Raw genomic sequence first — 13436 nt, 5'->3', positions numbered from 1 at the left:
GAATATTGAAAGGCCTCAATAGACTGGAGGTGGAAAGGATGTTTCCAATAGTGGGAGAGTTTAATCAGAGGGCACAGCCTCAGAGTATAAGGGTGTCCCTTTAGAACAGATGAGAAGGAATTTCTTTTACCAGAAGTTGGTGAACCTGTGGAATTCATTGCCACGAATGACTGTGAAGCCCAAATCATTGGATACATTTAAAGTGTTGATAGGTCTTGATTAGTAAGGATGTCAAAGTACGAGGAAAAGGCAAGAGAATGGAGCTGAAAGGGTAAATAAGTCAGCCATGATGGAATGGTGGAGCAGACTTAATGGGCCAAAAGGCCTAATTCGGATTCTATATCATGTGGCATTATAGCTTGGGATATAATTTATGATGACACAAAACCTGCAAGGTAAGACAGCAAGACTGACAGACTGACTGAACAGACAGATGAAATGTAAAGCAGAATTGTTTAAGAAATACAATCTGGCAGAAAGAATACACAGAGACAATTAAGAATGTATGGCATGATACAGAGGTGTACATGGGAGACAGAGAGGCTTGAGTGCATCTTTGAAAGTGGCAGAACTTGGTGAGAGATCAGTTACTAAAACTTAAGGAGAATGGTGATTTATCTTTGACAAACCTCTACTGATGCACAGTGGTTGCATCACAGCCTGGAAACACCATAGCCCAAGAACAGAAAAAGCCTACAAAACTTAGTGGATACAGCTCAGTCCATCACGAGCAAAGTGTTCCCCACTCACTGAGGACATTTACAAGGAGTGCCGTCACAAGAGAGCAGCATCCATCATCAAGAACCCCCATTATCCAGGCCATGCTCTCGTCCTATTACAATCATCAGGCAGGAAGTACAGGAGCCTTAGGTTCCACACCACCAGGTTCATGAACTTTCGTTATCTCAAACCATCAGCGTTCTGTGCCAGTGTGGATGATTTCACTCACCTCAAACCTGAACTGACTCCACAACTTATAGACTCACTTCCAAGTAATCTACAAATTTAGTACAGTATTATTTATTAACTTTTTGTAGAGCAGACTCAATCAGCCTAATAGTCTATTTCTGCTCCTCTCTTATGGACTTCTTTTGCAGATTGGTTGTTTGCCCGTCTTTGTTATTTATAAATGTTCATAAATTCTGCTGCATTTCTTTATTTTCCAATCAATACCAGCAAGAAAATAAATGCCGAGGCAGTATATTGTCACATATACATACTTTGATAATAAACTTACTTTGAATCTTTGGATTTTGAACTATAGAGAAAAGAGTTTGGAAGGAGAAAAGTTTGACCAGTGCAGCAAGAGCTGGAGCAAAAGAAATATCAAGAGATTTGAGAAAAGTGTACAAGATCATCATTTATACCAATTAATGGACAGAAGCCTGATCATCTGCTGATGATTTCAAGGACAAGGGTACAGATTTAAAATTCTGACAAAAGAGAAAAAAGATAATTAAAAAAAAAACATTTATGTCATTCCACTGTTCAAAAAAGATGTAGGTAAAAGGCAGTAATCTATAGGCCAGTTAGTTTAACATCTGCAGATGGGAAAATGTTTGAAGCTATCATTAAAGAAGAAATAGCAAGGCATCTGGAAAGAAATGGATCCATCAGGCAGGCGCAGCATGGATTCAGCAAAGGCAGGTCTGGTTCGACAAACTTACTAGAGTTCTTAGAGGATATAACAAGCACAGTGGATAGAGGGGAACAGATAGATGTTATTTGCTTGGATTTCCAGAAAGCGTTTGATAAGGTGCCTCATAAAATACTTATCCATAAGATAAGGATGCATAGAGTTGGGGGTGATGTAATAGCATGGATAGAGGATTGGTTGACCAATAGAAAACAGAGTGTAGGGATACATGGGTGTTTCTCTGGTTGGCAATCAGTAGTGAAAGGCGTGCCACAGGGGTCAGTGCTGGGCCCGCAACTGTTCACTATATACATAGATCTGGAAAAGGAAACAGAATATACTGTATCTAAGTTTGCTGATGATGCTAAATTGAGTGGAAAAGCAAATTGTGCAGAGGATATGGAGAGTCTGCAGAGAGATATAGATAGGTTAAGTGAGAGGTCAAGGGTCTGGCAGATGGACTACAGTGTCCATAAATGTGAGGTCATCCACTTTGGAAGGGAAAATGGGTGCAGTTCTTGAGGAAGGATATACTGGTTTTGGAGGCAGTGCAGAGGAGGTTCACAAGGTTGATTCCAGAGATGAGGGGATTAGACTATAAGGAGAGATTGAGTTGTCTAGGACTGTACTGACTGGAATTCAGAAAGATTAAAGGAGATCTTATAGAAACATATAAAATTATGAAAGGGATAGATAAGATAGAGGCAGGAAAGTTGCTTCCACTGGTAGGTGAGACTAGAACTAGGGAACATAGCCTCAAGATTCGAAGGATTAAATTTAGGATGGAGATGAGGAGGAATTGTTTCTCCCAGAGAGTGGTGAATCTGTGGAATTCTCTACCCAATGAAGCAGTGGAGGCTACCTCAGTAAATATATTTAAGACAAGGTTGGATAGATTTTTGCATAGTAGGGGAATTGAGGGTTATGGGGAAAAGGCAAGTAGATGGTGATGAGTCCATGATCAGATCAGCCATGATCTTATTGAATAGCAGAGAAGGCTCAACAGGCTAGATGGCCTACTCCTGCTCCTATTTCTTATGTTCTTCTATGATCTAAAATTTGCTTCCTGTGGTGGTTCCGGATTCAGAATCTTTGCCTACAAACAGGAATTGGAAGAGGCTTGAGAGAAAGTAGTTTGTTCTGCTGAAAGCTGACATAAGAATGGTGGTGGTAGATGTGAGTTTAATTATAACTTTTTTTTAGAGAAGTTTGGATAAGTACATGGACCATGCCAATGGACTGGGTGCAGATAGCTTCGACTAGGCTGAAGACCAAGCTTGCAAAGAGCTGATGGACCGGTGCCTGATTCTGTGCTGTAATGTTCTATGACTCTATAATTACGGGCCGAGTGGCCTCCTGTGCAATAGCAGTTCTAACTAGTGGCACTACCAATGTTCAAACACCAGAGGTCCTGTGAGAGCTAGAAAACTATCAGCGTTCTCTCCATTGACAGAAATAAACACCAACCTGTACAAACTTCGGTCTGGTCAGACAAACTCATGCATAAATTTCAGTAACAATTCTGAATAAAATCTTTTAACTTCCAGTCTGTGTCTACAACACGATCATAGACTATATATGTAGTTTCAGGACCCCAGCAGTAGAAATAACCTTATCGTGTATCCGCTCAATCTTCCTTCTCAAGGAGAGACCCAATTTAATGCTCATAATTGCAACCTCTCATTCATGTCATCATTCTACTAAGAGCTCTGATAGCCCCAGTCCATGGTTTTGAGCTCCATCCAATCATATACGCCTTTTACTCAGACAATACTCCAATTAGCATCTTGTGTAAACTCAATACTGTTCCCTTGTTTTTACTTCCAAAATGTTTCAGTCACAGGACTCCATTCTATTTAATACCATGCCCTTTCTTCAAGTCTCTTGAACTGTAATTTGACAAATGCTGTATGAAATTTAAAAATAACTTATTTTCTCTTTACCAATATATTTAGGATTCCTTTTCAAATCAATTCAATTCATAAAGAAAGTATGCTGTTTAGAAAATTACATAGAATAAACCTCACTGCAGGAATTATTAACTACTTTGACCCTTTTTTGTAAGCTTTCTAATTAAATTGCCTCAATATTATTAAAGGTTTGACAACCACACTGGGCCATCTGATTAAATGTTTATCCCAAGTCCATATCCAAAAATGCATTATGAAATATAAATTATAGAAATTAAAATTCAAAGTAAATTTATTACATATATGTACAGTACTGTGCAGAGGTCTGAGACCCATATGACTAGGGTGCCTAAAACCTTTACACGGTACTGTATTTGTCAACGTGCAGCAGAGCAAATTTGTAAATCTGGTGGGAGAAAAAGATGTTAGGAATGGTGAGGATGGAGTGTTGTGGGAGGGGGGTGGGCCTGGTAGAAGAGGAGCGCCGGGGTGGGTATAGACACACTTACCCGAGACACCAGCAATGTCATTTGATTCAAAACAATTGCTTTTTTGATCACAACAGAATGACTCTCTGCTGCTTCCCGCTCCTTCCACTACCCCTTTCCCTTTTCCCAAATATGATTTCCCACTTCCTGCACCCTTCCCACTCTCAGACCACATTAGAGACCCATATCAGAATCAGGTTTATCATCACTCACATATGTCATAAACTTTGTTTTCATTTAAGGAAGCAGTACAGTACAATACATAAAATTACTACAGTTCTGTGCAAAAGTCTTAGGCACCCTAGCTGTATATATGTGCCTAAGACTTTTGCACAGTACTGTACATGTCATTTAATTGCAGGAATTCACTGTAGAGAAATACAGTAGAATCAGTGAAAATCTATACACAAAGATTGACAACCAATGTGCAATAGAAGACAAACTGTGCAAATAAAATGGCTACTTAACTGCTTCCCTCTCTCAACTCATCTCATTGCCTGCCCATCACCTCCCTCTGGTGCTCCTCCTCCTTCCTTTCTTCCATAGTCTTCTACCCTCTCCTATGAGATGCCCTCTTCTCCAGCCTTTCCTCTCTTTCAACTTCCCAGCTATTTATTTACCCCCCCCCCCCACTTTTCCGGTTTCACCTATCAACTGCCACCTTGTACTTCTTCCTCCCCTCCCCCAACCTTCTTACTCTGACATAACTTTTTTCCCCAGTTCGGATGAAGGGTCTTGGCCTGAACGTCGACTGTATTCTTTTCCATAACTGCTGCCCTGACCTGCTGTGTTCCTCCAGCATGTTGTGTGTGTTGCTTTGGATTTCCAGCATCTGCAGATTTTCTCCAGTTTGTATCATTTGATATAATGTATACCACTTTAGTCATGCAAACTCCACTTGCTATACTGTTTGATAATAGCACCTTGATTCTCGTAGGATGCCAGCAAATTAATTCTGCCAATTTCCATTCCTCTAGTTTCTCTCATTCTTGTTGAGAAGCATTTTGTTCTCAATGCATGTCAAAATTTGTTGCAATGTGACAATATTCTACGTGAATTTTACTTTCTTATTTACATATGGATAATGATACACATTTCTACAAACAAGTACTATTGTTGACCTTGACATCCATGAAAATGAGTTTTGGCTAAGTTCAAGCAAATCAGGATTACTTTAAGTTAAATTCATAAAGACAAAAACATTACAAAGGCACGGGAATAAAAGAAGGCAGAGCTGCATTTATATGCTGCCTTTCTTAATTGTGTGAAATATTTTATTAAAAGATGATCACTATTATACTGCAGGAAATGGACAACTAGTTTGCATAAAATTTCTGAAAACACTCAAGAGATAATGATCAGAATAACTGTCTCAGTAAAGTCAATTAACAGAAAATTATTGGGAAAGTCATTCCTCAGCTTGTACATATTAGTGCTTTGACAGTGCAGCAATACCCAGTACTGTAATTAAGCTACAATCTTGACTTTTTTTGCTTAAACCTAGAGTGGGACTTGAACCCTGTGCAAAACTAAAATTACATGACTAACACCAGAAGAAAGATGGCATATCCTTCCATAACAAACTGAACAGTGGTGATCCAGTTCTTTGAAAGACACAGAGGTGACTTGGCTTCAGCCTTTTTAAATTATAAATGGCCTCAGCAGGGCAGCTATTATGTTTCTTTGTGTCAAAGTGTTCAGTTCTGAGAGACAATCACTAATCAATCCAATAAATCAGTTGCAGAAAAATGTCTTCACTCAACAAAATAAATGGGACAGAGTTCCACATGAAGTGCTTGAGGTAATTAGCATGAGTGCATCGAAGGAGAAGTTGGACACATAAATTAAGGAGGTAGGAGTACAGAACAAGCCATTTGTGTGTAAAAGTGCAAAGAACAAGCAAAAGCAGCAAAGTAGATGTATTGAAACAGTAACACAAAATGCAGGGAATACTCAGCAAGCAGAAAAACCAGCAAGCAGTGGAGAGAGAGAGAAACAGTTCATGCTTCAAACTGATGGCATTCCATCAGAACTGGAAAGAGTTGGAAAATACCATAGGAACACACACACAAAATGGTTAAGGAACTCTGTATCTATGGAAATGAACAAACAATTAATGTTTTGGGCAAAGACCCTTCTTCAGCACTAGAAAGGAAGGAGAAAGATGCCAGAATAAAAAGGTGAGGGTGGGGAGGAGGAGGCTAGCTAGAAGGTGGTAGGTGAAGCCAGGTGGGTAGGAACCTGAAGAGAAAGTAATCTGATAGGAGGGGAGAGTGGACAACAGGAGAAGGGGACCCAGAGGGAGGTGATCGGCAAGTGAGAAGGGGTAAAAGAATAGATTAGGGAATAGAAGAAGAGGGGAAGGAGAGGGTAGAAAAATTACCAAAAGGTAATCAATATTCATGCCATCAGGTTGGAGGTTACCCAGAAGGAATTTAAAGTGTTGCTCCTTCACCCTGACGTGGGCTCATCCTGGCACAAGAGGAGGCCATAGGTTGACATGTTGGAACAGAAATGAGAATGGAAATTAAAATGTCTAGTCACTGGAAAGTGCTGCCTTTGGCAGATGGAGCAGAGGAGCTCGACAAAGCATTCCCCCAATTTACGATGGGTCTCGCCAATGTAGGGGAGGCTGCATAGGGAGCACCAGAAAATACCGTGTTTACGTTAATGAATTTTTGTAATAAATTGTGAGTCTAAACAAAGACAGCGATAAAACTTGTGCTGCTAGGAGAGGAGGGCAATGAAGGCTTGCTTGTTTCAGATAATCTTTCTAGGGATAAGAGAAAGAAATAAAGGGAGAGGGACAAATGCAATGCTAGAAGTAAAACATTGGGAAAAAATACTGGCAATCTGAAATAAAAGGGAATCCTGGGAATACTCAACATACAAACTGAAAAGTTAATCATCTGAAATTGCTGAATCCATAAGAGGAAAGAAATAATTCATGTACAACATCTCACAATTCTGAAATTGTTAAATGATTGCCCTGAATGATTTTCTTGCATCTGTATCTTCTTTTGACAAACCAATTCTCAACCAGCACCAGTCCCATCATTCAGTTGGACTCCACCCTCTTCTCTCCTCTGAGCTTTAACATGATTATTTTCTCAAATGTTATGTTTTTGAAAGTCTATTGACCTGGGGCATTAACAGCTTCTCTCTCCACAGGCAAAGTATTTCCAGCAATTTCTGTTTTCAAATCATATTTCCAGCATCCACAGATTTCTTCAGAAAAAGAAATCTGAAATAAGAACAAAATATGCTGGAAACACTCAGGAGGATGGCAACATCAGTGAGAAATGGTTAACGCTTTCAGGTCAAAGATTTTTCATCAGTGGTATAAAATCCTGATATAGAACTAGAACACTTGGGTCATAAAAGTTATTCAGGCACTTCAAAGTTTGCCATGTCTTTGAAGATTAGGAAAACTGAAGTAGAATATGGCAATGTTGAAAATATTTATTTTATTTAGAGATACAGCACACAACAGGCCCTTCCGGCCCAGTGAGCCGCACCACCGAGCAAACAACCTACTCCATCCTAGCTTAATCACAGGACAATATACAATGAGCAATTAACCAATCTTTGGAATGTGGGAGGAAACCAGAAAATCAGGAGGAAACCAACGTGGTCATGAGCAAGATATATGAGCTCCTTACAGACAGTGCCAGAAATGGCTCCCAACTCTCATTAGTTGTATTAGTGTTGCGTTGACCACTATGCTAATGTGGTACCTCTATAATAATGTAATGGAGTATTTAAATTGTTTGTGCATCATCGTATCCCAATCAAGACTGCATTAGGGTGCAGAAAAAATCTAAAATACAACACAAATCATAAACTAAGAAAAGAAATGCCATAACTACAACACACATAGCCTGAAAATTCACAGATGGTTTCATATGAAGGCATTGTATATGTATTGCATAATTTGAGAGCCACTTTTAAAATAGTCAATACCAGCATACTGCATTTTGTACTGACTAATTCTGACTGCAATTTTTGGATATATTTCAATGTTTTAAAACAAAGGTGGTTCCAGAAAAGACAGTGAAATTGATTTTGCGTGTTAGATACATTCTGATTCTCCTTTTTTTTCCATGAGAACAAACTTACCCTTCAGGAGTGAAATCTTTCTCCTTACAAACTTCCATTAATTTCGGAGTCAGTCTGTAAGCTTTCAGTGAAAGGGAACCCTGTGCGGTTTTAATTGGATCTAGAAAGAATCGAAGTGAGAAGAAGTAAGTTAATTCTTAAAACTATTTGCATTTGCAGAAATACTACTGCGAAAATCAGATTGGATCAACATTGACATCCTCCCCTACTTACAAAAGATTCAACAAAAGCAGATTTTTTTTTTAAAAAAGCAGCTTGGCTGTCTCTATATTATAGCAAGAAAACTTTTTTTTCATTCTTGGAGCTGTATCTAAAGCTGGCCTCTATGGTGCACACTCTGCAGAGAAGTATTGTTTAGATATTGCACACAAAGACCATATGCAGAGGTCTGACATTTTTCTATGGACCTGCTGCTGAATCTTTGCCCTGAATCCCCAGTGTATGGTAGGAAAAATGAGTTTCTATCCACACCGAGAGCACTTGTACTGATAGAATATGATGTTTTGGCTTACTAACAGAATACTAAATATCCATGGGCAATACTTTATATTTGTAGTCAGATAAGTCAAACTCCAGAAAATTCTCTGGAATTATGAATTGAAATGCATCTGAAAAAAATCTTCCTTTGGGAATTGAAGCTATGAGTTGGTAAAGAAAACCTGATTCTCAAGCATCTGCATATGGGAGAAAAATGGAAAGCTTTTTTCTCTTTCTCTAAGGACAGTATGAGGCACATGGTCGGGGCAGAAATAAAGAGAGCTTGAAGATGTATTCAATCACATTAAATCGAACAGGCGGGGGTGTATTTGAATAAGACATTAATGCCCCCAAAAGAAAGAAAATGCTGAGTACAACCAAATATTAAACAGAAATATAACGTCCACTAATATTTTCTAAATAACATATTTGTCTCTAGTCCAATCAGAAATTTAAACCTTTCTCTGAATAGGGGCAGACAAGGAATTGATAGACAGCTATTAAAGATCAATATGAGGGAACTCATAAAATTTGGTAACGATTGGTTCTATTGTTCCATGCCATATTCTACTGGTATGTTTGTACACTCTTGCACTGCCCTACCATGTGTAGGTTTAAGGTAGAAGTGAAACACCCAACAGTGACATTATAAATCCTATGTACTGGGATAAATCTGTTTATATTCAGTTCATTACTTATTTATTACATGTAATCTCAGTTTCATGCCTGAAAAACGCTAAATCATATCAGGTTTCTTTTGATAAAAGGCAGTTAGGTTGATTAGCGGTTCTTAGTTGAATAAACTTCCACATTAAATGTTAGAAAACTTGCATGCAAAATTATTTTCAAGTAAATGAAAAGCTGTAAAGAGACAGACAAACATATACATATGTAAAGTTATATGTGATACAAAATGGAAAATTGGGGAGGGAATGTTTTTTAAAAAATTACATAAAATTTCCAATGAATACAAGTATATTTTAACAGCTTTTCTACTGTAATCCGATTGTTAACATACTGAAACAATTTTTGTCCTACTCAAAGATTAATCGTGTTCATTAGTATTTTTTCTGACAGATATTCAGGATGTAACATTTACTTCTCGGTTGGAAACTTTGTAACAGCCTGCCAGCTATGGCAAATAGTGAGCTTGGGGAAGGCAATAAAGATGTTTTACCTACAGCTATGATACTGCACAGAACATCTGGTTTAGCAAGTAAAGGAAACAGTAGTAAATGGTCAGAAAGAAGAAAATCTTTGTGCTAGGAACAGTCGATGTTTTGTGAGCGGCTGTCAGAGGCGAAATCTGGCAAAATGTGTCATAACTGTAAGGTCACGTACTGAGCCAGACTTAAGCAATCAGTTTTTGTTAGACATCTGGTCCTGTTCCACCCGCCATCAACAAGGGGGAAGAGGAATGAAAAAAAAATGAAGCAGCAACTTCGGCATTCCAGAATGTACACATCAGGGCTCTGATAGCAAGAAAAATAAATAGAAAGAAGGAAACCCTGTCTAGACTGAGCCGCTGCTGGGGCTGAGGCAGACACTGGGCTGGTATTTACCAAGAGGGGTTGCCAGGCTGCACTGCCAGGTAAACAGAGCAGAAGAAGAAATGAATAGAAAAGCGTCACTGACCGTAGATGAGGACCACAGACTCTTCTATTGCATGTTGGTAACTAAACTGGGAATCCAATAGAGCCCGGCTGACGAAAGAGCCGTAGTAAGTTGACTGATACCAGCCAACGTGGAGGTGGTCGATGTTAACATGACGCAAACTTCTCATCATTTCCATTTGGTATTGAACTGCAAAAGAAAACAGGAAAAACAAAATCATGATTTTCAAACTCTTAAAACTTTTTAAGCTAGTTTCTACTGTTAATCTATTTTATGATTTACTGGATGCCAAAAAAGATCGTTAAAAAAGATTAGCTTAATTTGTCACATGGACATCGAAAAACACAGTGAAATGTATTGTTTGCACTAACAACCAACACAGTCCATGGATTGTGCTGGGGGCAGCCTGCAAATGTCACAATGCTGCCAGCACCATCATAGCATGCCCACAATTTATTAATCCTAACCCGTACGTCTTTCGCACTGTGGGAGTAAACCGGAGCACCCAGAGGAAAGCTTTGAGGACATGGGGAGAACATACAAACTCCTTACAGAAAGCAGTAGGAATTGAATCCTGACCAGTGATCAATGGCGATTTTTCTAACCGCTTCACTGCCATGTCGCCCCACTAATGCTTTGCAAGAAGAATTTCCCACTCCAGTAAACAAATACCATTCTTAGCTTTGAACATTAATCTCCAGAAGGAACTGAGTTTTTCTCCTTTTAAACTTGAACTTCAAACCTACTGTCTTGAACACCCTTGTTTAATATTGATCCCCCAATTTGGCCTTTGCATTATACTGTACATAGCAAGAACATGTAATGCTGAGGATTTCTGATTTAGGACAGAAAAATTCTCCAAACAATCAAAACCACTAGTCACCAGTTTATTTTGTAGCCCCCATCTACCATGGAGCGGCACAATAGTGTAGTTGTTAGCACAATGCTCTACAGAACAAATGACCCGGGTTCAATTCCTGCTGCTACCTGCAGGGAGCTTGTACGCTTTCCCCGTGACCGCGTGCGTTTCCTCGTACAGTCCAAAGATTAGTAGGTTAATTGATCAATGTAAATTATCCGATGATTAGGCTAGAATTAAACCAGGGGGTTGCTGGGCAGCGTGGCTCAAAGGGCTGTGCAGAATCACTAAATAAAATAAAATCTAAATACTCCTATGGACTTGAGGTTTCTTTTTAATATAGCTTCCATTGGATGATACCACAGCTCAATACAACACGGTCTTCAATTCTTAACATTAAAATCCCAATATTAAAACCGATCAATATGATACACCAAATGGATCCTGGATAGGGTGAATGTACAAGCACTTCAATAAAAAATTCAGTTTGCAAAAATAAAACATTTTGGGAGATACAAACACCCCTGCAAGATATCTATGTATAGTTAGGGAATTTAAGACTCACATACACACTGCATATAGAAACATCTACAAGAAATAAGTTGTGCAAAATTTACTTTTTCCACTTATTCTAGCTAGTGTCTTATTACCATACCTCTGTATAATCTGCATTTAATCAGTAATGGGCCACAGGTATTATATATATATATATTCACAATGATCACCATTAGTTGGACTGAGGGAAAAAAATAATCAAGCGGTCAAGTTTTATCCTATTTCCTCAGAATATTGTTGACAAAAAGTCTAAAATGCCCAACACCACACAAGCAACCAAACACAGCCCAGACGTTAAATTACACAAGGCTGCTGACTCAGATGACTATCAAACATGACTTCTATTTAATTCTCAAAATAATCTTGTTGCTGGAAATGTGTCTATTGGCAGATAAACACGCCACATAACCAGAGAAAGTTATAATTACAAAGGACACATGTTATTCTCCGTAGATGTGAAAACAGCTACTGCATTAAGTGCTCACCAGATGTGTCCTAACAGAATGGAAAGTGAGAATCCAAACATCATTGTTAGAATCTCAAATAAGTTACACAGGAAGCCGGAAGATGTATAGTGGAAATGCCACCAAGGAAGATTAAATCAGCCTAATTCCACTATCCTCACCTGCAACCTTACAGCTTCAAGTGCAACTCCCAGGATTAATGATCTAGACTAATGAGAAAAGGGTTAAATTTAAGAATTCCTTTTACAAGTTTTCATTATTCAAGCATTATTTGAAGAAGAGCAGTCTGATTTGCAGAATTCAGCAAAATCGCAGCTACAATCAAAATATCAATGAATTCCACTCAGGTAAATAAACTCTTGTCGGGCATCATCCCTGATGCACATAGCAGAGATGGTTATCGAGACATCGGTTATAATCGATACCTGTACCCAGCTGGAAGCCCGTGAAGAGTTTATCCTTTATATACACCAGGAAAGCACTAGATTCTTTTTCAAGTTCTACTCAGATTACACGTTTTAAACTATCTTTCAAGAACTTGAAACTATCTTTCAAGCCCTTTTCCTGAAAACACAAGTGGTTTAGAAAACATACAAACATAGTTCACCTGTAAACACTTCATAGTTAAATGATCAGTACAGGTTATGAACAACTTCTACCTATTTTAAGAAGGTAAAATATGCAAGTGCAAATATCAAGCTGGAGGAAAAGATGCAATACAATGCTGAATTAAAACACTTGATTTTTTTAAAGGATACAATATGATACTCAGAGAGCAAATCTCTACCATATGGCAACTGGGTCTTTAATAAAAGATATTAAGCAATGGAGAAAAAGATTCAAATCTTTGGGATAGGTGGTTTTAATCTTAACCATCCTGTTTTCACTACATTGGTGAGTCAGAATATTAGGGGACTAAAACTTCATATCCTTTACACAATTGTACTCTGTTTTGGTATTTGCTTTATATTACCTCTATGCACTATTGTAATCATAAGACATAGGAGCAGAATTAGGCTGTTCAGGCCATCGAGCCTGCTCCACCATTCCTCATGGCTGATTTATTATCACCTCTCAACCCCATTCTCCTGCCTTTCCCCTGTAACTTTTGGCACCCTTGCTAATCATCTTGGTATATCCAATTGCTTGGCCTGCGCAGCCATACATAGCAATGAATACCACAGATTCACCACCCGCTAACTAAAGAAATTCCTCCTCATCTCTGTTCTAAAGGGGTGTCCCTTTATTCTGAGGCTGTGCCTTCTGGTCCAAGGCTCCCCCACTATAGGAAACATCCTCTCCACATCCACCCTA

At 38.7% G+C, this 13436-nt stretch overlaps 1 protein-coding gene across 1 annotated transcript in view; it reads right to left on the bottom strand.

Annotated features, from left to right (window-relative positions):
- The window catches only part of LOC140192437 (eukaryotic translation initiation factor 3 subunit H-like), a 155229-nt gene that overhangs the window by 41856 nt on the left and 99937 nt on the right, over window positions 1-13436 (bottom strand). Inside the window, exons 3-4 of the mRNA XM_072250272.1 lie at window positions 10266-10433; window positions 8154-8253 (exon numbers count right to left, since the gene is read on the bottom strand). Coding sequence (XP_072106373.1) covers window positions 8154-8253; window positions 10266-10433 — 268 coding nt within the window. The remainder of the gene's footprint in view (window positions 1-8153; window positions 8254-10265; window positions 10434-13436) is intronic.

This window comes from Mobula birostris, chromosome 1 (assembly GCF_030028105.1).
Source record: "Mobula birostris isolate sMobBir1 chromosome 1, sMobBir1.hap1, whole genome shotgun sequence".
NCBI lineage: Eukaryota > Metazoa > Chordata > Chondrichthyes > Myliobatiformes > Myliobatidae > Mobula > Mobula birostris.
This window is presented reverse-complemented; position numbering and strand designations above follow the sequence as displayed.